The sequence below is a fragment of the Paralichthys olivaceus genome, chromosome 18, assembly GCF_024713975.1.
Source record: "Paralichthys olivaceus isolate ysfri-2021 chromosome 18, ASM2471397v2, whole genome shotgun sequence".
In the NCBI taxonomy this organism is placed as follows: domain Eukaryota; kingdom Metazoa; phylum Chordata; class Actinopteri; order Pleuronectiformes; family Paralichthyidae; genus Paralichthys; species Paralichthys olivaceus.
Genome location: NC_091110.1, coordinates 5,880,362 through 5,904,064, shown reverse-complemented (window position 1 = coordinate 5,904,064; position 23,703 = coordinate 5,880,362). Strand labels below are relative to the sequence as shown.

Here is a 23,703-nt window from a genome sequence, read left to right as displayed (position 1 = left end):
AAGGCCATCGTATAGTAAGGCATAAAAACTTCACAGTATAAAATGGTCATGGTATAGTAAGGCATAAAAACTTTATAGTATTATAAGGTATAAAAATAGGCCATAGTATAGTAATGCATAAAAACGCCATCTTATAGTATGGTTATTGATCCACATAGTATCGTGAGGTATAAAAATGTGAAGTAAGGCGTGACAGTAGTTTTAGTATATTAGTATATTGTCATTATGGTCGGACACAAACTTCAAAGTATAGGAAGAAAAACAATAACAGACGTCCACTGTATTCCATTCCTCAGCCTTAAATGCTGAGGGAATACAAATTGAGTATCATATTTGATTCAACAACAAACCAAAACAAGACTTGTTTCTTTAAAAAGAAGTGTTTTATTTTGTATTTAACAAAGCCCAATACAGATTTGAAGCAAAACTGGGGAACACTGGTGAATCTCAATCCAATCATCATGTCTGGGACACCCACAAAAGATGAGCCTTAAATAAAAAAAAAAGACACCTAAAATAATCATACAGCCCAGAATCAGGGTCAGGAAAATAATGGTGCTGTTGTCCAAGAACTATACAAAGAAAAAGAAAATATTTTCACAATAAAAGTTCATGCCAGCAGCTGTTGGGGGGGGGGGGGGTTAATCAAAGTCAGACGACTTCTTGTAAAAAGAAACGTCAGATATGACATTGTATCCATAACATCTGTTAACGGCTTTGAAAGAACCAATAAAACCTAGGATAAATGACTGTTAATATCAATGTGCTAAAAATTAATCCTGGATGAATAATTTGGTCGAGTGTATCTACAACACATTTTACGCTTTGAACTCAGTTGTGTAGTCGATGCTGCACAACTGGCCTGCCATCGAGGGGTTGTTTTTCCATGCTTCAATTTCTCACATGGTCGTATTTCACACAGCTTTTTTCTCATATCAGGTGAAAACACTGGGGTCGTTTCTTCTGACAGGAGGCGACACAAGCAGCGGCTGTTGTTATACATGTAGACCTTTAACTACAAATAGAAATTGTGCCGGCCGAAGAAAGCAATAATCAAGATTACATTTACAACTCATTTGTTACGTAAAGATATATGAACAGTTTAGCTCGACAGCTGTTGCAGACCATGCCTACATTTCGAGGGACAAACCTTTTGAATAATTTCATGGCAGGTATATCTATGATTTAAAATAGGTTTAGAAAATATATACTATAAACAGCAGACATTTTGTCATTTGAGAGATCCAATTAGTCATTTTTTTCAGCTTAACAAGGGTGACAAAGTAGTTGTGGTTGTGACCTGATACTTAAAACACTAAGTCATTTCAAATATTTGCTGAGGTTTCCACCAGCCCACTGGGTCTTCACCATTTGTACCAATCATTTGACGGTGGACGTGTAGAAACTAGATGAGAGATGGGGTCAAGTAAGGATTCCACTGGCACGTGTTATCTTTGAATTATGAATTACAGACTATCTGAAATGAGCTGCTCCACCCATGTAAGCACAGTGATTTTCTGATACAGAAAAATTCTAAGCGGACAATGTATAGTGATCTTTAATAACAATATCCATCGGTTGAAAACACCAGTCTACTTTCATATATTCTCATGTGGGAACATATATATTTTATAACAAAATAAATCTATACTGTTTTCATGGTTATGGTTGATAAGGGTCCTACAATCCCATCATCCCATTCTGAGTCATCAAACCTTCTTTGTCTATTTCAACCAAGAACTGCGTGTAGGCTTAGCTCTGAGAAATTGTGACTGAAGCAGCTCGAATGCTCAAAAGGCTCTGCCTGAGAAGAACATTAGTTTGAAGCCAGAGACTAATAAAATACTCATTTTTCCATCTGTATACCTGTTGTTAAAGTAAAATAATAATGTCTATTATCTTTAAAAATCATAAGCAGTTTTCTTATCGTATCTTGGCATTTCGACACAAAATATCCTCTTGGATATTTACACAGGAAAATATATTTTACAAGCAATAAAACAAGCTTATATTGTGGGTTGAAACAGAATAAAACAATGGAGAAAGAATTGCATAGCAGATCAGGGTATAACTAAATAGGAACTGATCCTTTTTGGTATGGTGCACTTTGATACATCACATTTTCACAGATGTACATGAAATTGTGAGTCCAGTCATAGTTTCACCTGCCCACAGTAAAGATCAAGTTTACTTCTGCGCTATAACAGTTAGAAGGCGGGATGCCGACGTCTTGTCCACCTATGCTCTTTTGATAAAAGTACATAAGAGTCTTTTCCAAAAACAAAAATAAAATAAAATTAAAACTTTGTTTAAAAGTGCCATTTTGCTACATTTATTAGCTGATCCATGGTTTGCTACTGAACGGTTAACACAAGTGAATGTGTTACACAGCCCCTGACATCACACAGTTTCCTGATTCTATGAGTTTTGGTCACATGGACAATCACACACTCACTCAGCTTCATACACACAAACACTTGTGCAGAAACAAACACATTCACACACACAGATACACACACAAATGATGTGAAAGGAAAAAGAAAGTGGAAAAAGAAAAAATTGTGGCCGGTGGGTACAGTTCCATCTGAAGAGTTTATCTGCTGCGATTAGACATTCCGGCTGGTAAAGCTTTGAAAAAGAACAAGCACCGTTGGGAAAAGGCCTCATATGTCCTCCACTGGGGGAGTTCAGCAGTTTCCGCTTGATTCTGTGCTCCCACAAAATGCAAAAGAGAAATCTACATTCAGACTCGCCTCAGGCTCGTGGTCAGGCAGAGTCATTGAAATGTTTCAGGCTTTATTGCGTCTTTTCCTCTGTTTAAGTCTGAGTTAGGCACTACAGCCTTGTTTTTAAATCACAGAGTCCCAGGACATGAATCTCCAACTCCCATGAGGCCTTTTCTTGTGTGTCCATGTGGCTACATCCGGGTCCTCACCGCCTCTGCTGGGTATAGACTGGGTACGCTAGCGTCACATTCAGAGAGTCATTGTGCTGGACCAAAGACGTGTGCTGGTAGTGAAGTACGAGTTCCTTTAATGAGCTGTACAAGTTGTACGGCTCGGCAAAGCCATAACCTGAGGGGGTCTTGTTGATGACGCAGTGCTTCACCTCACCGTCCACGCTGAAAAGACAAAGACAATCCCAGTCAGAATATGCAGTGTTGTTTCTGACCGTTTTTACTTGACAGACTAATTAATATCTGTCTCAACCATAAAGAAATAGGTTCATCAGTTTTTAAAACAAATCACAGGCTCATATTTACATCTGAAGAGGCTGTTATCATTTCTCCTGTTCAAGTCAAATAATTGATTTGTTCAAAAATGTATTCCAAGCCTGATCTTAAGGTAGTGAGGGATCAGCAGTCTGATGAGCCGACTATCTTTTATCAGCAGTTTGAACAGAGCACATAAAGTGATACGTACACAACACTGCAGGCGTAGCATCCTGCTTTGCTGCTGTCTCGAACCAGGAATGTTCCGTCTCTCTTGCCCTGGAGGAGCGCCTCCGCCTGTAGTCGATTGATGTTGCCCAGTTTCCAGGACCGCTCGTCGTGATGAGGAAGGTCTTCATCATCGTCTACCATAGAATATTGACTAGAAAAAAAACGAGATGCAGGCGAATGTAAGTTGTGAGGCAATATCATTTGCATCTTGTGCCCATTTGTTCAAAGTTAAACGACACTCACTCTTCTGTGTTCTCGTTCTTGATTCCAAGCCACTCGTTGAGTTTCTTCTGTCTGACTCCCTTCTGGGTCAACCACCTGAGAGAGGGAGAACACAAGGGCGTTAGAAACCAGGACAGATTGATTTTATTTTCTCTGGAGGGAAGCACAAGTTTCAGGAGCAGTAGAGCCGCTGTGTGAGTGCTTACATAAGATATTGGTCTCTGGTCTTGCGGAGCTGGATGAGGTCGGGCTTGATGCTGTTCATCCTCTTGTCGATCTCTCTGTAGTCTGCCGCCTGTTTCTTCAGATCTTCCTCCAGTCTGCGTTTGCTGTCTACGATTTCACTTATCCTCGATTTCAACTTTTCGTAGTTCCCCATGATCCTGAAAACAACAGATTGTTTTTATTAATGAAACATATGTGTTAATGTTGCATCTTTTCAGGTGACTTGGAAAGTGCAGTGTATTCTTACCTCTGGATCTCCTTGTCGTTGCCCTCTCTCCTAAATTTCTCAATATACTCTTTGCTGTACCGCTCTTGTGTTTGGCATTGCTCCTCGAAGATCTTTATGGTTTCGTTAAACGCTTCAATCGCTGTCCTTTTCATTTGGATTTCCTGGAAGAAGGAAGCACAGTATTAGTACACGGTGTTCAGATATCAATGTAAAATTCTTGATGGTAGTTTGACCGAGGGCGGTACTCACTTGTGATGTTCGGGTGTATTCCTCATACAGACGGTCGTACTCCTTGTTCTTCTCCTGGTACTGCTGGTGGTACTCACAGAGCTTCCTCCCAACAGCTTCAATGTTGTCTTCTTTCACCACCTGATCCTAAAATCCATAAGATTCACAATCAGCAATGCAAAAGGCTGCAGGTTTAAGTGTGGTAGTTTTTAAATGTGCTAATGTCTTACCTGCTGGTGTTTGGAGACCGGATACAGCAGCTTGACATCCAGCTTGGGGTTGTACTGAGCCAGTGACTCATTGCGATAGTGGTTGATGAGCTCAACAACTGAGCTGAAGGTCAGTGGGTCAGAGAAGCCGTACTTCCCATCCCGATGGAATATTTTAATGAGCTTGTTGTTACCTCCTTTCCTGTTGACAAAAAGAAGGGAGAGAAATAGTTAAACCAACTGTTGACAAGAAATCGTTGTAGACAAGAGAAAATGATTCCATACTGAAGGAAGGAGGAGGCTCACCTCAGAGTCAGAGTGTAGTCTCCGTGCATTTTCGTCGAGGCATCACGCACCAAAAACGTACCATCTGCGGTGTCCCTCAGTTTTTCATTGACCTCCTCTCTTGAGATGTCTCCCCAGTACCATTCGGCGTCTTGCAGAGCCATGTTGTTGTTCATACCGTTGTTAGTCACAGATGTGGGCTTGGGCGGCTTAGGAGGTAGAGCTGTGAGGACAAGAGGAGTGGATAGAGAGTGTAAATAAACCAGCTGCAGAGGAACTGGAGCCTGTGTGTGCGCTCACTTTTACAACAACCTGCCCACAGCTTGAAATAAATGCCAGATTTTTTCCTGACGCATAATGATGCCTCTAATGAGACTGGAGGTACATTATGCTGCAGAAAATACACAATACCAAAACCAATAGCCACAATGTTTGTATTCAATTTTGCAGGGAAATCAAGCATCCTGCACACGCTCTGAATCACATACGCACACGCGCAAACACAGTGGCTGTCTCTCATCCTTTTTCCATTGATTTAATAGGGCTGGAAAAACACCGCACCTCTTCAGCAGAGAGACAGAGAGAGAGAGGCAGTGGGAGGAGAGATTGGGTGTGAGTCAGGGAGAATGAATTTCATTCAAAAAAAGGGGCTCGCTCAAAATATTAGCTGCTAATACAGCTTCGCATTATTATGCACATAAAACTGATGGCAATGAACACTGACACCAATAACACGAACGTTTTCTCAATAAGAAAGCAGGAAAAGGGTTTAATTACAGCCCTTTTTTTTAACTTAAGATGGATAGAAAAAGATAATCAGGAGTTAATAAAGAGATTATTTATATTCAGCTGATTGGGGGAGAGCAATTAACAGCAGCAATAATTCAGCTTTAATTTTGAATAACCAGAATTAGCTTTTCCTGTTGCAGCTTTAAAGCAGCACTCAAGAGTGACATTGTGTCTGTGCTCTGGACGCAGATACACTCAACCTATAAAGAATCTTAGATCTGCAGCGGCTGCTCACAGGCTGACAGCTTCTCAGTAAAGCTAGCAGAAGCAGAACTAAGGTAGCAGGTTATTTTTAACCCACAAATCTGCACTGCCTTTGTTCACACCCTCTTCTTTAACACCGTTGCTGCCGCTATAGACTTTTCAAATTCAAAACTTCAAACTGCAAGCACCATTCATCAGATACAACTGTGACATGGCATAAAATGCAGAGGTTTATTATCTCTGCAGGATGCAGCCTGGCACTTCAACCACAAATGCACATGTTATGTTCTTATTCACTCCTCAATACATGTGCCATCCAACCTGATCTCTCAATTTCTAATTCTTTAAACCAGACAATTGAACAATCCAGTCTTATCAAAGATTTTCCTGCCAACAGCTCCACACCCACATTTCAATACAAAGACAGCTTGCAATATAACATTAACTGCAACAATCTCCCTGAAGAGGCACAGTAAACAGTTTTTTCATACATCCACCGAAACGTCAGTTTGAAAAACCATTAAGGGCAGCCTGCTCAGTAACGTGTTACATCACTTACCACAGCCAATCACACTGGGGGTCTGTCACCAACCACTCCTGCATCTTTCATTTCCTGAGAGCGATGAGGTCATTCTGAAAGCCCATTACCTTTTACCTCCCTGCTTCAATTCTTCACAACGCTGCAGCTAAATAGAAAACTGGAATAACTCATATTTCTCTCTCTGCAGCATCCAGCATCCATCTTAAGAGAAAATGTGCAGCATCTCTCCACAAGCAGATGGGGGAAGGACCTGTTCCATGCTTTTCCTCTCTGATCCTCTCTCTCTCTCTTTCTCTCTCTGTGTGAGCTCAGTCGCTCGCTCGCTCTCCTGCAGGTTGCTCAGCCCCTCCTCTCTGCATGCCGTGCAGAGGTTTAGTCCGTCCTACTGATGGCACGCAGACAAAGCCAGCTCTGCTGCAGCAGCACGTACGCAGCTAAATTATAATGCTTGGCCTGGTCAGCGGCACCCAGAGCTCCCAAATACGCCTGTAATCCCACAGCGTGACACTCAGTAAGACAGAGATAGCTCCCTTGATTTCCTGAGTGAAATTAAAATAGAGCTAGTTCCTGGTAGAGTCTGAGGATTCAAGTGGAGTGCAGCCGCCATCCTTCTACATTCAATGAAAAGATGGTTCTTAAAACTCTTCATGCTTAAGAAGTAATGAAAGACATCACACTCAAAACAAACCAGTGTGTTGGAATTAATGTTTTATAATGTCAAAATCTGAGACCTAAATGAGGAAGACAGCTAAAGACAGCTTTCTTCAACTATTTCTACAGGGTTTAAAATAAGTTATATATCTATTGTAGCCTCGCACAACTTATTTTAGGGTCTCTTTGAGCAGTATGTCTGAATGTGGACTCTTAATATTCATCAGCATGTCTCAGAGCAATACAGAGTTATTAATACAGTAAGTAAGAATAGCTCATATCTACACGACATGAGAAGTGGCTCTGGGCAAATCTGTTCGCTGATAGCTATGAATAGAAGCTTAAAAGGAAAAAAAAAAGCCTTTTATTCTTGATCTATTTCCTTAAGCTGTGGTATTTGTGTCTTATTCTACCAATGCAGCCCTTTTTGTCATAGCCCGCAGGCAAATGCAGCAAACACACAATGTTTCACTTTCTTGAGACAAAGTTAAGAAGGTAAAAAAAAAACGAAGCAGATCGTCAAACTTACGTTGCAAGTTGTGCATGTTTTGGTGAATCAAAACTTTCTTCTTTTTAGCTTCTCTTTTATTCCCACAAGGTGAGTTAAATCCAACAGAGTTACTTTCAAGTCCGCCAGTAAAGCTCCATTTCATAGTTTAGGCCACAGAGAAAAACTGGATGTGGCTTGTTTTAATTCTTAGAAGGCTACGGCTTTATATGCTTCTTAATGAAATCCAGGTAATCCTCTCGGTGTGAAGCAGGTGCAACATGCGACTGTCTAGCTTACTGACTGTTCGGTTCCTGCTGCGAGTGTGATAAAAGGCCAAGTCTCCTCCTCTCTGTCTCCTCCTCTATGCCTCTCTCTTTCAGAGCTTGGTGAGGCTAAGGCCTGCTCGCATGGAGGCAGGTAGTTAATGATTAACAGTAGCTGCTCTGGTGTCAGCACTGCCTCTTCTGAAAGCAGCCACTCGTGCCAGCTGTGTGTGTGCCTGCGTGTCTCTCTCTGACTCTTTGGTCACTCCCTCTCTCCCTCCGTCTCTGTTTGTAAAGGAGGAGGCGGGAGGGGGGTGTTCGGTCTTATGATTAACTTGCAAAGTTTCAAATATTTGCTGAGCTGGGCACTTTGAGGCAGGGAGGACATGTGGAGATCTAGGCAGAGGGAGGACCGATTGGGGCGGGGGGGGGTAAAAACTGGAAGCTGCCCTCAGTTAACAAGAAGTGCTCTGTGGAGTAGGCCGACTTTCCAGCCAACCAAATCAAAGTGGGCCTTTTGTTGCTTACTTAAAATAGGCACGCAGTAACTGGGAGGAGGCACGCAGACACACCAACACACACACACAGGTCATTCACAGAACCACATGTACAGAATGTACATGTGTGTTTACGAAGAAGGCTATTCTCTCTCTCTCTCTCTCGTGTGTTATCTGCATGACACAGGTGACTGAAACCAGTTTAGCATGCCTGAACTTAATCCTATGTTTGACAGCAATGTTTAACGTATGTATGTCAGTGTGTGTATAAAAGAACTAAAAGCCTTTTGGTCTTTGCTCGTCTGTGCATTCACCCTTCCATCCTTCATCCATCCATCTGTCCCACTGCCAAAGTGCTCCCGCAGGTGCAAATTACTGACAGCTGAGAGTGGGCCATGCACAGGACCATTATAAATAGCTCTAACAGGTAATAAAATGTTTGAACAGCCACAGCCAGTCCTGGGCCTCTGGCCCAGCCAACGACAGTGCTTTTAACTAGCACTGTAAAAACATAACTGTGCCACGCAACGGGCTGCACTCACACCACCACACCAGCTTCATCTATGCAGACCACCACTATAACAGCCATGAAAACTGACTTTGTGCAGCTTAGCATTTGAAATATTACCAGCCAGAATGTCAAACAAGATTTTATCAATGGGCTTCTTCACATTCATTTTGCAGTTAAATCCAAAAGCTTTACAAACACAAAAATCTAAAATCCTATTAGAACCTTGTACGTAATTGCACCATGTCATTAACTTCTAAAGAAGTGTCAATTTTATTTCTGACAAAATAATTTGTAAGCTGCAGCTTAACCTTTAGAAACACTGTCTCCCTAATTCAAACTGTTCTCTATTAAAGATTAGGACATGTGTATCAACTAACTAGTACATGATAATATACAAAGATGTTAAACCAAACAAACATAACAATGTCAGTAGTTTATCATGGCAGTGTACCCAGTGGCCCTCCACAACTGCAGCAGTTGAAAGTCTCAACACCTTTCTTTGAGCTATTAATAGGGTTCAAGTACCCTGAGTTCATATTCTGCAGGAATTTAGTCCCTGCATGACATGCGACTATTTACTTCATCAGATAATAAATGCACAGAAGTCCCTTACTAATAAGCAGCAATATTTCTTAATTTTTTATTTCTAACTAAACAATGATGTTGTACTATTGTGAGCATCAACCTCTAAAATTAGCAGGATTTAAATACTTAATGCAAAAATGACATTTTACCTGGAGCAGCCTGACTTTCACTCCACTCACTGGTCACCAGAACCTCGATGATCTTGATGTGAGTATCCAGGCTGGGTTCACAACTGTAGAGGGAGAGCAGGTTAAATTAAGTCTTTGTTTTACAGCCCAGGTGATTTAGTGTCGCTGCTGCTCTATGCTGGTTTCAATCTGATGGTAATTCAGGCTTAGCCATGATAATTGTGCAGCACAGCTGGTAAGTAGAAAAGCCCCAACCTATATCCATGTACAGCTAAAACCCATGAGTGCCTGACAGGCTGTGCTCTGAATGTGTGTGCATGTGGGCCTACGCAAATGTCAGTGGCTGCAGGAGCGCATGTCTGAGTCTGCATGTCTCAGTGTTGCATGACTGAGCCTACACACTTGTCTGTCTGCTGTCTGAGTGTCTATCTTTGACAGAACAGAGAATGCAGAGGTGGTGCGTGGTCTCGCTGCTTTGACACTGACCTGGTGGCTTGCTGTCTGAAACACACAGGGCTGAAGATCTCGGCAAGGGCTCTAGCAGAGAGCAAGTTCTTGGAGCCGTTATGGCACACTCTAGCGAAATGCCTTAGCAGACAGTGGAGAGTAAGCCAGTATTGGGGAGGCAGGCTTGGGGTGCTGGCAATGCGACGTAGCAGCTGGGCACATTCTTCAGGATTCGCCACCTCTGTTGAAACAGATGAGAACGACCGAAAAGGTCAGCAAGACAGTAAAAAACTGATAGAACATTAAACCCTGCCAAGATCAAACAGGAGTGTTAAATGAAACATGTCTCTTTAAACAATGAAGACATGGAAAAAGTGACATGTGCAGTTCAGATTGAAGACCGCAGAGAGATTGTGTGGTTGACAATGAGCGTAAGGTACACTGGCAGGTGATTGGCTGCTCAGAGATGCTTGAGATAAACTTTCAAGCTTGTTTTAGTTCCCATTAACCACAGATATCCTGTTTCTGGCCATGTGACAGCAAGAGAATGCAGCGTTACGGAACAGTATGTGGTGTGAGAATGTTGCCTGCACTTGCAACCAATGCAGCGAGACACAGAGCAGCTGATTATATACTGTTTATAACATTGAGGAAAAAGTGCATGAAGATAAAAAAAGAAAAAACCGAGTGACAATGTTAATCTCGTCTTTAAGAGGCCGTATGACACTGACGAGGTTGTGGTTTATTGTTTGAAGTACTAAGTAGAGCAGGGGTTCACTACGTGAGCACTTCTGTTTCAGACACCCTGTATCGAACACAATTTAACACTATATCCGCTCTGACGTTTGTTCTCACCTTTGGCTGTGAGAACCATCTGAGCATATATTGCAGAGGGGATGACGGGCTGTGGAAGATCCTGCAAGTACCTGCGCAGACCATCACATAGGACCGAAAGTTCAAACTGATCCAGGTCTGCTGAGGGAGGATCTGAAATGCAAAACAACCAGCAGACAAAGTTTAATACTGTAATTCATTCTTGCACAGTGAAATATTTAAATACAATCTACAATAAAACCTTTCCAAAACATGGCACTCTCTCTTCTTTTTATTAATCTATGGTGTCTGCTCACAAACAAATCTCTTTTACGTCACCTCACACCATGCTCTATTCATCATCACTGCTAGTGTCAAATTTTTTTCATCTGAGACTTCCTCTTATGTATTCGTCTCTAGCAAACAATCTTCGGAAACTTGCAAGTTTCATATAGGTTTGAAAAAACGCTTACCACATTCGAAATACTGTCTGACTTCAAGTCCAGCTCCAGCAGTGAATGTTCGATATAAAGTGGGGTTATCCAGACCTGCAAATAATCAGTATAAGACCATTCATTAACATTTATTGACAAAACTAATAATTTTTACATCATGAAGTCAAATAAGTCATCAGTTCCAGTCAAATGTGGTTAAAAAGAGAAAATCAATTCTAGTCAATATTAATATGATGCACAAGTGCAGGAGCATGTCAGGATGTTGGACTCACCTTTCCTCTCGATGGTTTCCAGCAGTCTGGCCAGCATGGGTGGAGCGGTCTCTGGAGGGGAAAACTGCTCGACTAAGTCCAGCAGACAGAGGCCTGGAGGAGACAAAAACATAGAAGATTTTTTTAGAAATGAAATCAGGGGGTCAGTGCTTTGTCTAATTACATTTTTTATGCTGCCTACTGGTAACAAGTTATCAACCAGTCCCGACTGAATAGCTAAAACCATGGAAATAGCACTAAGGTCATCAAAACTCATTATCGGTGTAATTCCAATATCAACCTGTGCCACATAATATATGTGCTATAATGTTGACATAACCAGTTCACCAATCTAAAATAAATTTTGCACTGAGAGTTGTGCATCTGAGCATCTTTTTTTTCCCCATACAGTTTTTCATCACTGTAGCACACACAAAACGTCAACATTCCCAGTTACTTAACACAAATAAAACAGCAACAGTTACTAAACTCTTTTATATGAAGCCAATTTTGAAAATAGTCCACAATCAGTTGTTTTGCTTGAAATAATTAAGTTCAGCTATAATTAGCAATTTATAATAAAGGGCTGTATTATCATTTTAAAATATTCCTATGATGAACGACTGATGAAAGAATTAGAACTCAGTGCCCCAGGAGGAATTTGAGCAATGGAAGACAGTTTTTCTCCTTTGCTACAAATGAATGTTTGCATTTATGTAAAATGAAAAAATATCTTTCACAGCATTTAAAGTATAGAAGAGCTTTGTTTAAAAAGCTTTTAAATTTAGACCTAATAAAACAATACAATGCCTCATCCTTCTGGCTGTTGTGAAAATACCATCGCTTTAGGGGGATTTCACTCTTTCTGTGGTGAATGGTCACAATGAATGGGTTGTACACAATTTAGGTGAGTTATAACTTGTATCAGCAAATTCACGCAACAGAATTAAAAATACAAAGTTAAGTAGTACAGAGAGAATTTAAAGTTCTTATCCCCCCGTCAGTCACTGAAGCTATGGTGAATGTTTATGATAAATGAAAGAGCGAGGGCTGAAGTTGATCTGGACCAGTAACTGTTGATTAGGTGCATGACTTATGAAGTACTGAGAACTTCAAAAGCAGGTACGAGACCAAAGCACTGGCTTCAAAAGTATAAGGTGAGTATTTACAACAGACTTATTGAAAAAAATGAGGTGCTGAGCACTGAAGTTAACGTTTGCTGGACCAAGGAACTAAGCAAATAGCCTGTGATATGAGGTAAGCCAGGTCTGACTTTTTCCTTTAGAACTTCGTACCCAGGTGTGGACTTGAAAGGATGCAGGGGTTGGCAGGGACTTTATTTGGATTTGCAAATGTACATTTTGAAAGGGCACTTTTCTGAAAGGCTCAACTGTTCAACGTTGAGTCTGCAGATTCAAAATGCTGAGAAACTATGAATGGAAGCCTTTCTAGCAACCATATTTGTCTTTTTTCCTACCTTAAAAATTGCCACATTTTTTCAGAATTGCACATTAAAACTTCCAACTACTGCTTGCATTTATGCATGCATGCTAGTCATTACCGAGGACCTATACTCTCCTACCAAAGAATGTTCAATCATGCAAATAATGAACCATTTCATCCAATTCCACATCCCCTTTGGCCAGCGCAGCAAACAGGCTGGCATGTTGCGTGTGAAGAAAGTGGATTACCAAAGTCCTTCTAACCACAGAACACACAAAAAACTCCATGTAGGACAACTGGTCATCTGGAAGACATTATTGGAACTGCAGAGCGGGAGGGGGTTTTTTCTCAGAAGCAGTGAACTCTGAGATGGAACACCAAAGTTTCCCTAAATAGAGATCGAGACACGCAGTGCTGCCATCGCACACCTTGGAAGTGTAACCTTTCTCTCAGACAAGATATCCAACACGGCTGCCATTTTACAGCCATCCTTTTTCTGAGAAACTCAAATCACAACCTGAAGCTAAATTTAACCCACAACCTACCCAACTTCCCACTGTTCATATCCATAAAAATTAACAACAGCAAAATCCCAGGTTTGCCTGGTTTTATTAAAGATAACATTTCTGCCAAAAAAACGCCAGATACTTTTAAACATAAGGATCAATAGAAAACATCTGCTTGCAGCTTGCTATAACGCCTAAAAACAAAAGACTCTTCAAAGTGCTCCCCAGGTTTGTGTTTATTTACTCCATACACGGATGGCCTATAAGTGACTCAGTACAGGCTGGAGATAGAGTTACTTCTTGGTACTGTCAACGATGTGATAGGTTCGGCACCAATGGAATTGTATCAAGTAGCAGACAAAATATGACAGAAATGTTTCAAGCTATCAGTGATGACTTCTGAGATGCCTTGGCACGAAATCAAACGATCAACATGCTCCGACTGGATACATCTTCTTACCATGGAAACACATACAAATACAAACAAATTACCAAATTTAGAAGCTAAAACTAGGAAGCTTTTCTGCCATGGAGCAAATAGGTGCAATAGGTTTTAATAAAATGTTTTATAGTTTGCAAGTGGCACATTAGAAGGGTGCCGTTTTTTGTAAATTTTGTAGCAAGATTATGATCACTCTTGTTGATGTAATCAATCCTAGAAACATAGACAACATTATTTTCTCCAGAGTTAGTGCTGTAACAACATCTATTGCTGTTGTTTTGCTTTGTGTGGAACAGCTGAGGGGCTACACACATTTTGAGACTGTTCAGATTTCAGCTGGTTTCTGAGGCAATTTGGGAGAGGAAAGTACGAAGACAGGGGCCCCTTGGACGTGTCTCTACAAGCCTGCATGTTTGGCAGACTGCTCTCATGGTATCCCAAAAAGCCTCAGCCAGCCAGTAGTCAGTCAGTCAACCACAGGTCGAGGAAGTCAATGCAGCTGCCACTGGTGCTGCTGCGGTGTGAGGGGGACAATCACCCCGGCTCAAATGGTATGTCTAAACCGAACGAACTGCAGACTGTGGGCAGGACAGGGCTGGGGCACCATGGACAAACTAAAGATAGCACACACTTAGGTTAAATTTAGAGGGCCCACTCAAGTAACCTGCATTTTCAGGTTATACCATTCCTTCTTGTCTGAAAAAGGTCTAGTTGGGGCACGCCAGTAAAAGTTGATAACCGACTCAAAGGAGATCACACCACACGTGACAGAACATTATAGAGCAAGAGGTACAAATTATCATGCAAAAGTATAAATGTGGAGTACAGTCTGTACAGTGCTGTTAATGAAAAGGGCTGCAGCTAAAGTGCTGAGTGCATTTAGCACTCAGCAATAAAAAATATATATATATGAAAGAATTGGCATGGGAGCAACTGACATACTTTACAGCTAGTACTACAGAGAATGAGTGATACAGCTCTAAGCTGAGGAAAGTACAAAAAGGGAAGGCAATGTCGCCTTCTGCAGGTTGGAAGATGAAATGCAAGAGCTTAGGAACAGCCAATGAGATGACTGTTGCTACATATTGACAATTAACCCTATAGAGAGCAGACTGGGTAACACTGAGCAACCACCCTAGACATGTAAACAGTTTTCTGGCTTGCAAACGAGTTTGAATCAGGATTCAGGCCACATTTAAAATCTTATTACTGCTTGAAGTAGCTTCTTTTTTTTTTACATTTGTGTTCAATTTGCAAAGCACCCCACACAAATGATGGAACTGCTTTTAATTATGTTAAATTAAAATATAGTGGGATAATTTAATGTCGGAACGATTGATCCGTGAGCACAGACTGACAGATGTGTCCCGTTCAGACTGTTCAATACTGTCTACACTATTTAAGGATCATTGAAAACACTGTAAAACTGCAGCTCCTTTTCCAAGCTTCTGCCATAATGCAGACTTTTTTTTAAGTTTAATTAGAGAAGTGAAACAGAAACCCCTTAAAGTTCCTCAAACAGTTCCCTTTTTGTGCCATATACAACAATTAAATATGGGACAAGGTTTTTCATTTGTCCTGTCAAACTGTGAAAAAGTCCTGCAGTTATAATATCATAAACTAATACATGAGAAAAAGGAGAAGGTGATGGTTGTGGGATTTAGGGTGTAAAAAGTAGTGTAACTGCAATGTGAATTTTAAACTAAAAGGGTGTGCTCCAACTGCTCTGACAGAGTATTCCTCTGCTTTGCAAGTGCACATTGAGAGGTACGGGAAGTAAAATAATTGATTCTATTTTAATAGAAGTGACTGGCACTGTGACAAAAACTAGATAAATTACTTCTAGGTTGAGTATAACTGAAGCGTTTAAGCCTATGATCTATCTAGCTCAAATGATTATGTAACGCCACACCTCCACAGCACGTGGCTCCACACACGTCCGTCCACCTTGTCTCCCTCCCTCTCTTAATACATAACATATTTCAAATACCTTTTCTGTTCCCCTTGACTTTGAGTTCCTCTCTAATCTCACCTGTCTTATTGTACCACTTCCTTGTGTCTTTCTGTTTTATTCTCTCTCTTTCTTAATCCTGCTTGCAGACATGCCCTAACTCCAGTAAAGAAGATTTGCCAATTCAGCCTTCATTCTCTGCACACAATCAAGTAATGAAACTGTTATTCGCACTTTCATGAACACAATACCATACAAGTCTGGATTTAATCGCTAATGCAGTTGGTGAAGCAAAATTACAAAGAGCAGAGCTGAGCTCCTGAATATCTTTTGCACTGGTAGCACTGGTTCTTCCAAGTTAAGAGCACAGATTCGAATGTCTGTGAACGAGAGTTTTTCTTGTACTTGTATGAGAAGTGTTGAAGGTAATGACCATTTACAGGTGATGGATCGGTCCCTGCAGGTTTTGTAGTTATTGTGCAACTTTAAAGTTTCAAGAATTGTGTTAAACTGGAAAGAAAAAGTCACTCTCCCTGCAGCCTACTCTCTCATCATTTGTGTCTGAGTCAGGGACCTTTTGTTGGCTCTGTTGTTTTAAAAAAATAATCAGCTATAGGCTGCTTCATTTTATAATCACAGTGACAGCTAAATGGATTGACTGGCAGGGCTGTGCAAGCAGGAAGAGTGCGGGTAAGGTAAGACCAAGTGAGCCAGTTATAAAAAAAGAGTGCTACTTTCAACATCAGCCAACTGATCATCATGCACTCACACGAATGTGACCACGTGAAATTTTAACTCACACTCAAAAAATGTTTGCAGTCTGGAGCCATACTGGGACCTTAAATTATACTCCCTTTCCTTCTCTGGCACATCAGTAAACAGCAAAATATTGTAAGGCTCAGGGGCAAAGTAAAAATCAAAATCACAAGATGAGAATATGCCAATTTTTATTTTTAGCATTTTGCTATTTTAAAAAGAATGATAGTTGTCGTCCTAATTGTAGGCATTTACCACACTTTTAATTTAGATGAACCAAGAACCAACCAACTATAATCAAGGAAATGATTTCTCTCTCATGTGCTTTTGTTACAATTATAAGAGGCATAAATCTGTCTTTTACACATATTTTCCCAAACATAAACACTCACATTTAACGCTTCAAAACATTAATTTCAGAAACTCCAGTTCTGCACCTCCTACTAACGGTAGGACAATGGGACAATAATTGCTTTACACCTAATAAAAACAATATACCAATTCAAAAAGACAAAACTAATCTAAATTAGTCAAAATTAGCTTCGTACCGGCAGCATGTACACTGATAACAATGACAGTGTAAAACAGCAATCGCTGGGCTCCTATTCAGTGTGCAACCATTTATTGTCCAGTTGCATTGTGCACCAAGTTACTGCAATCAGCACTTAGCACAATACTGATTCATCACAAAGCTACAAATCAGTCTACCATGCAGTCTGTGCACACCCCTCCAAACCAAAAGAAGGGCCAACACATTCCTGGCCCCAGCTGCTTTTAGTTCCACAGTTGACACTATTAGTGCAAACTATCATGTTATAAAACTCCTGCTTTGCTCATTCTGCCACTGAATTGGCTGAATTTAGTGACACTTGCATGTCTTTTCTGGAAAGAACTGCATTAAATACTGTTTTTTAACCATAACCAAAGTTGTTGCATGTCCAGTCTTAAAGAGGGATGAGTTCTTAGCAGAAAGAACAAATCAGCAGCACTGACAGATAGAGTGTTCAATACAGCATATGTCAGCCTGAGTACCAAAGAGGCCCAGAGAAGGAGAGCTACGTTATCTCAATCTCCAGCTATGCAGTGTGCTCTCTCTGCAACAGCCTCCTTTGTATAGTCTGATCTCTCTTTTTCCAGTAACCCTGTTTCTTTTTCAAACAAAAGTTTCATATAGTTGGCCTATTGCAAAAATATAGTGTAAATCCACACACATATGTAATGTTTACAAAGAGGAAACTGCCTTTAAAATGTACTGACGACGGCCCTAAACATTTTAAATACAGTGATTTATTCAAATGATCACCTGCAATCTCATTTTGTTATGTTAGCCACAGAAAAACATACTGATAAGCTTCAGTCATGAGAGAGGAGATAGCCCGATGGCGTCAAATATCTCCTCAAACAAGACTCTGCAAGTAGGCTGAACCTTGTGAGAGCTTGTAGTGTAATGACCAGTTATTCACTTTTTTATCTCTAACATTGGGAAGAATGTTCACTGAGACAGGCTGTTGGAAGATAAAGGGGAATTGCACACAAAAAACAACAGTGAACACTGAGAACTCAAAACATTTAACCATTTAGAGCCACCGCCTCGGCAATGAGAATATCTGACTGTTGCTGAACTTCACTGTTGTTACAGAAATTGATAAAATGATGACATGTTGGACAACACATTCAACACATTTCCCTAGACTAATGTTATGCATGGGTTAGATTAAGATGATTTCATCAATTAAGAAAAATAGAGAAGCCTTCAAAAGCTATTCATTTGTTTTGCATCTGTAAAAATTATGAACAATGATTTCGCTTCAAAATGGTGACAAACTAAAATAAAAACAATTGATCAATCAAGTAAGAGAGGCTTCATTCTTTGGGTTTCATTCTTTGAGTTCTCTTGGCGGGCTCAAACATTTGTATATTCTCCGAAGTGAGAGGCCCAGAAAAGGAGCAACACTTTAATGTTTAAAAAAAAAAAAAAGGCTGAGAGCTGGAATGAGGCAGAATAGTTTCCCAGCCCGGCCCTCTTCTCTTTCTCTCTTACCCTCTCCACATCTGCTGCACTCATGTAAACCCCTGTGGCTTAGAGAGAAGAGGCCCCTTTCCAAGCCTCCATTCTCCACCTCTTTTCCCCCTGCCAGAGCTGACTGTAGGAACTATCAAAACATTAAAAAAAAGAGGAGGAGGAAGAGAAAAAGCTGAGGAGTAGGAGGAAGGGAGTGAGATCCCTTGGTGGTGTGCAATAAATCACAAACACTCTGGGAGCAACAAGAGCCCTGCCTCCATCATAGTGCCCTCAGCCCCTCTTCAAAGCCCCCTTGAGCATGCAGAGCCAAAGTCCCTCCACCCCATTCCTGCTTCAGCCCCTCTGCCAAGCCCCCAACTCTGTTCCAGTCCTGATCCTTTTGCACACTATGCTGTGCACCGACCCTTTAGCTAGCACAGGGACTCTCTCTCCTTCAACCACAACCATGGGGCCCCTTCTTCTCCCCCCTCCTCTCCGTCTCTCACAGCCCAGGACACAGAGACTTTTCTTCTCCCGGTGCTACATTCACCCTCGCTCCGGGCTCAGCGCTGCCACTCAACCACGACACGGCCATTCAACACATGCCCCCTTCATACTGATCCACGCTCACCCTGCAAACCACAGCAAAGAATTTCACAACCGTACCGCAAAGGGCAAAAACTGGAAACCTGGCCAATGACAGCTGCTCTTTAGGTGAGCAGTGAGCTTTAGCCACACATACATGCAAGCCAGAGCGCTTTTAAAAAGATACTAGGTTTGAATGCAGTTTACATTTGTGGTCTGAGAAGTATCACATTTTAACTTCAAGGGGTAATTTTTAAATGCAGCCATCGTGAAATTAATAGAGCCGGAAATAAGACGTGTTAAGAGTTTCAATACATAGAACAAAAACTTGTGCTGTAGTTCTACTATTTATATACTAACATAAATTGAGCTGTCTAGATTGCATATGAACAGTCTGATGTTTGGCTTGTTTGCCGTTATGCCAAATTGGTCAGATGTAGTCATCAGCCTGGCTTAAGCAGTGACAAGGAGGTTCACCACTTATCAAACTTTGTTAAAACTGAAGAGAAAATTATAATAACAGCAACTCCACAGTTGTTATATATACTCGCTCTATTTTGTTCACTGTCTGCACAAACAAAGACGTCAAAAAGGGCTATTGGGGTTGCTGGATACATAGCACCTCCTGACCAACAACCACAGCATGCAGTGACTGCCTGGAGCCTCTCAAAAGTCCTGTGCTCATAGAGCTTGTTGGTAAATTAGCCATAACCCTGTCATAAGCAATCTCCTGTGACATCAAAATGTTTATGACTAGCTTGGTAGCTAACAAACTACAAGAAGTCAGTAAGACAGCGATAAAGACATGGAGGCATATCTAATTTCAGTTTTGCTTTGCTGTTGCACCCGGGCTTTCAGAGTAATTTGCCTTAATCACCCATACATAGTGATCTAATCATCTGACTCAACGGTAGATAAGGGAAATTAATTCCCTTAAGATGCAGCTTTGTACAGAAACACAGATGATATCCTCTGGTAACATATGGCTGGCACGAGATGCTCGAGTGTACTATAGCTTGGATGTTTGCCAGCACCATTGTCCTCTGAGGCTGAGCTTGGTTCACATTCAGTGCAGCTGGACAGAAATGGAAAGAGATACTTGTTCTCAAAGACTGGAACTGCGAAATCAGCAGTATTCTCTCACTTTATTCACACAACTCCAGATCTGCTGCTCTCTCATTTCTGTTTTAACTCAAAAATCAGTTACCAAATCGGAGTCCGTGAAAAGAAAATGTCTTAAAAAACAACTGTAATGACCCATGGAAAGGATGTTTTTGCAAATTAATTCACCAGTTGAAAATGCGAATTTAGCCTGACATTATACAGCCATCCAGCAATATTTTATTCTTTAAGTTACATACTATAAATTCTCATTGTTCCAATGTCCATGTAACAGGCTATGTTTCTCGGTCAAACTCATATGCTGAATGCGAAACTTATTCAGATTTCACAGCTCTGTTATGTAGATTTCACTGGCGCCAACAAAGAACAATAAAGCAACTATCACAATACATAACATAAGAAGCTATTTATCAACTTTTGCTCGATTATTCATTGCTCGATTAAATTGTGTAACTGATTCAATTTCTGCGCAATAACTGTTTTACTGTAAATCAACAAGGTACAACGACAATAACCACGACACTTAACTATTGGAGATGTGATGCGTGATTCAGAGGTTAAGCCATTTTTCAGACATGACCTCCCGGAGGAACTCCAGAGAATTGGGTCCAGACTTTCTCTGCAGTTTGCATTTCACACATGAACAAAGCAAGAGGTTCTCCACTCAGACGCATTCACAAAAGCAACAAATCCTCCATGGGATTCAGGTGAGTGGGGTGCAACAGGCCCTTATCACCAAAAACCCTCTTTGGCATCTTCGTCGATGTTTTCTAAGTTGTAGGCTCTGCTTTTTCATCCACAGATTTTGTATTACTTTGGGGTTGTTTTTTTTGTGTGTGTCTCATGTTAAAAGCATCATCACCCCCACCCGCTCACAGTAAACACTACAGAGGATGTCTTGCTGTGTGCTCACATCGGCTCCTCTGGAGTTCCTGCTGACTTTATACTAGGGGGCCAGGCAAAAAAAAAGTGTGCAGAAACTCCAGAGGCCCTTACTCTACGCCAGTAAACACACTATCTTAGGCTTTCTAACTATTGGTCCCAATCTGAGACATCTGATAATGTGATTGTAGAAATTGTGATGTTTGGTGTGATTAGCAAAATAATATTATAATGAATCAATTATTAAATTACTGGACATTGTGTTCTGGTGTTAAACTCACCTTGCTCTGAGTCAGAGTCTGCTTCTGCCTTGGAGCAACCTGGAGCAACAGGTAGGGGTCTGAGGGGCCTGGGCTTGGGTGTTGGGGGAGATATCCATTTCTTTCCAAGGTACTCGACATATGTCCCAGGGAAGTCCCCTTTTTCCTGAGTGGTTTCATTGAAGCCTGGCAGCCATCCAATCTCATCTGGCCTCTGTTCCAGCCCATCAGTGTACCCAAGAGCCACCAGAGCTCCTTTGCTCACCAACAATGTGTCCCCCACATGCAGATCAATGTCCTCCTCCCTCTCCTTCTTGTAGTCATAAAGCGCTCTGTACTGATATCCTTCAGCACTCATTCTGATAATGTGGTGCGAATGTGTTCTGTTCAAAGATGAGCTTCAACCAGCACGGTTACTTTTCAGGTTTCCCTGAATATGCGTTTAGTCGAGGTATGCTTCCAAGAAAACTAGTCTTCAACTGTTTTTTAGAGACAAGATCTAGCTCGTCTTCATTCTTCGACAGTTGTCTTTTCGGAGTGATTTGCAGTTCTCTTGGCGTGTTGCCTCGCAGTATGTACCCATCAGTAAATGGCCTGCAGCTGCGATCTTGAGAATGCTATCCAGACCTGTAAGAGGAGAGTGGAGGCCATTTGCAACACATTACATAAGAAAACCATGCATAACAGAAAGTTTAACATGACATCGTTATAAACATAATAATAACAACTGATCTACATATAACCACAGTGGATCTTTACATATAAGCAGCATTACTATTCACAGTAAGAAAAGCATGAAAATTATGTAATGTGCAATTTACACTGATGACACTTTATTCTGCGTGACTTAACCATTTAATCACTTACTCTAACTTTTCTTACAACTTTATAATAACTATTGCAACTATGCCACAAGCCAAATTTGTGAAAGACTATATTGGCTGAGGCAGAAAGGCATCTGAGATGTTTTAAATTGAATTGTAATAGTGAGTTATTTCATCAAATATTTGTACTAGCAACAACATATGTCAAGTTTCAACTAACTTGGAGCAAAAAGGTTCTTGGTACAGATATCACCACTGATTCGTTGTGATCACATCTCACGGCTTCAGACACACTGGGTCGACTTTAATGCTTCTCAGCCAACATATGATTGGTAACGTTAGCATTCTGCGTGACAGGTTCGAACCACGGCGCTGTCAAGCCCTTTTCTCCAACAACAAACCAGCAACACGGTTCTGTGTTACGTTCAAGTGTGCTGAAATGTTTTCTTGGCCAAAGTGCGGATTTGCAAACGTGTGCACGGCCGCAGCTCGCAAGTGTATTCTAGTTTAGCTTGAGAGTCGTGAGCAGCGTCTGTCGAGGGAGCACAGCGGCTAGCTAAGTTAGCGGCTTGCTAGCACCATCGCCGAGGGATTATTAACTTAATGCCTGAAGTAAACACGATGATACTTTATTAAAAGTTGAACTTGACGCTAAGCAGAAACAAACAACCGAGGGTAAAGTTTAGCAGTTCCAGAGGTGAAGAAAAGCAGCTTCACAGAGCAGAAAAGGAACACAAGCTAACGCGACAGAGAAAAGTAAGTTTGAGGATCGTGAACGTCTCACGATGAGCAGCAGCGTGTACACTGTAAGACTGGGGTTCCACCCTTTAACACAGTGGGTCAAACCCGAACATGTGCGAGCTACATACCGAATCTGCACGAATCCACGAGCGAATCCTGCGGCTCCTCTTCCTTCCAACACTTAAAAAACGCTTCCGCGTGGTTAAAAACTTCACAGTTCCGGCGTGTTACCAACGAAACGCAGCCGCAGCCGAGTCCTCTATCGACATGGCCACGAGCGACGACTCCTCCGGTCGTGTTTGAATCCGGTTGAACGAGAAGAACACACTGTTACAGGCTCCACATAACGGCTCGGCTGCCCCGTCCCGAACAAACGCTCCCTTCTGCCTCTGCGGCCAGCGAGGGGGCAAGACAAAGAGGGGCGGCGCATTGGTCCGCGTCCCTGTCAATCACGAACAGCACATTGATCCGACCAACCGGCTTCTCGCTCGCGGGGGACACGCCCCCCCACCTCTCAGACCCTCCTGCACGAAACACCTATGGATATTGCATAACTTGTGCACACAGACCTAATGTAAGCCCTTTTTAGTTTTTACTATCACACTAATATTTGACATTCATTCGTTTTACAGCTCTACGATCCAATAGAAAGTGAAGCTGGAGTTCAGATATCTGTGTAGATGTGTGAGAAGCAGCTACACGGGGCCTCCAGAGGATTTCAAAC

At 41.4% G+C, this 23,703-nt stretch overlaps 1 protein-coding gene across 3 annotated transcripts; it reads right to left on the bottom strand.

Moving 5' to 3' along the window:
- Positions 1–364: 364 nt before the first annotated feature.
- pik3r1 (phosphoinositide-3-kinase, regulatory subunit 1 (alpha)) lies at positions 365–23,390 on the bottom strand. Of its 3 annotated transcripts, XM_020082241.2 has the most exons (15): positions 23,108–23,390; positions 21,436–22,041; positions 11,487–11,579; positions 11,233–11,307; positions 10,802–10,933; positions 9,986–10,187; positions 9,521–9,603; positions 4,862–5,063; positions 4,577–4,757; positions 4,368–4,493; positions 4,137–4,279; positions 3,871–4,047; positions 3,686–3,760; positions 3,423–3,593; positions 365–3,121 (listed from the first exon to the last, which is right to left on the bottom strand). In XM_020082241.2, exons 2-15 carry the CDS (start codon positions 21,770–21,772, stop codon positions 2,932–2,934), a joined length of 2,187 nt encoding a protein of 728 aa, XP_019937800.1. In that variant the 5' UTR covers positions 21,773–22,041; positions 23,108–23,390; the 3' UTR covers positions 365–2,931. The 3 variants fall into 3 exon arrangements, with proteins under 3 accessions (XP_019937800.1, XP_019937801.1, XP_019937802.1); XM_020082242.2 differs by lacking the exons at positions 9,521–9,603; positions 9,986–10,187; positions 10,802–10,933; ... (2 more) ...; positions 21,436–22,041; positions 23,108–23,390 and adding an exon at positions 7,555–8,035; XM_020082243.2 differs by lacking the exons at positions 9,521–9,603; positions 9,986–10,187; positions 10,802–10,933; ... (2 more) ...; positions 21,436–22,041; positions 23,108–23,390 and adding an exon at positions 6,393–6,689.
- Between the last annotated feature and the right edge of the window lie 313 nt (positions 23,391–23,703).

Bases quoted from the DNA above. Each gene is read 5' to 3' on its own strand.
- pik3r1 (XM_020082241.2), bottom strand. From the start codon at position 21,772: ATGAGTGCTGAAGGATATCAGTACAGAGCGCTTTATGACTACAAGAAG. The intron at 11,580-21,435 runs GTGAGTTTAACA...TGTCTCCTCCAG, and splicing joins AGACTCTGACTCAGAGCAAG to GCCTCTGTCTGCTGGACTTA. The intron at 11,308-11,486 runs GTGAGTCCAACA...GATTATTTGCAG, and splicing joins GGAAACCATCGAGAGGAAAG to GTCTGGATAACCCCACTTTA.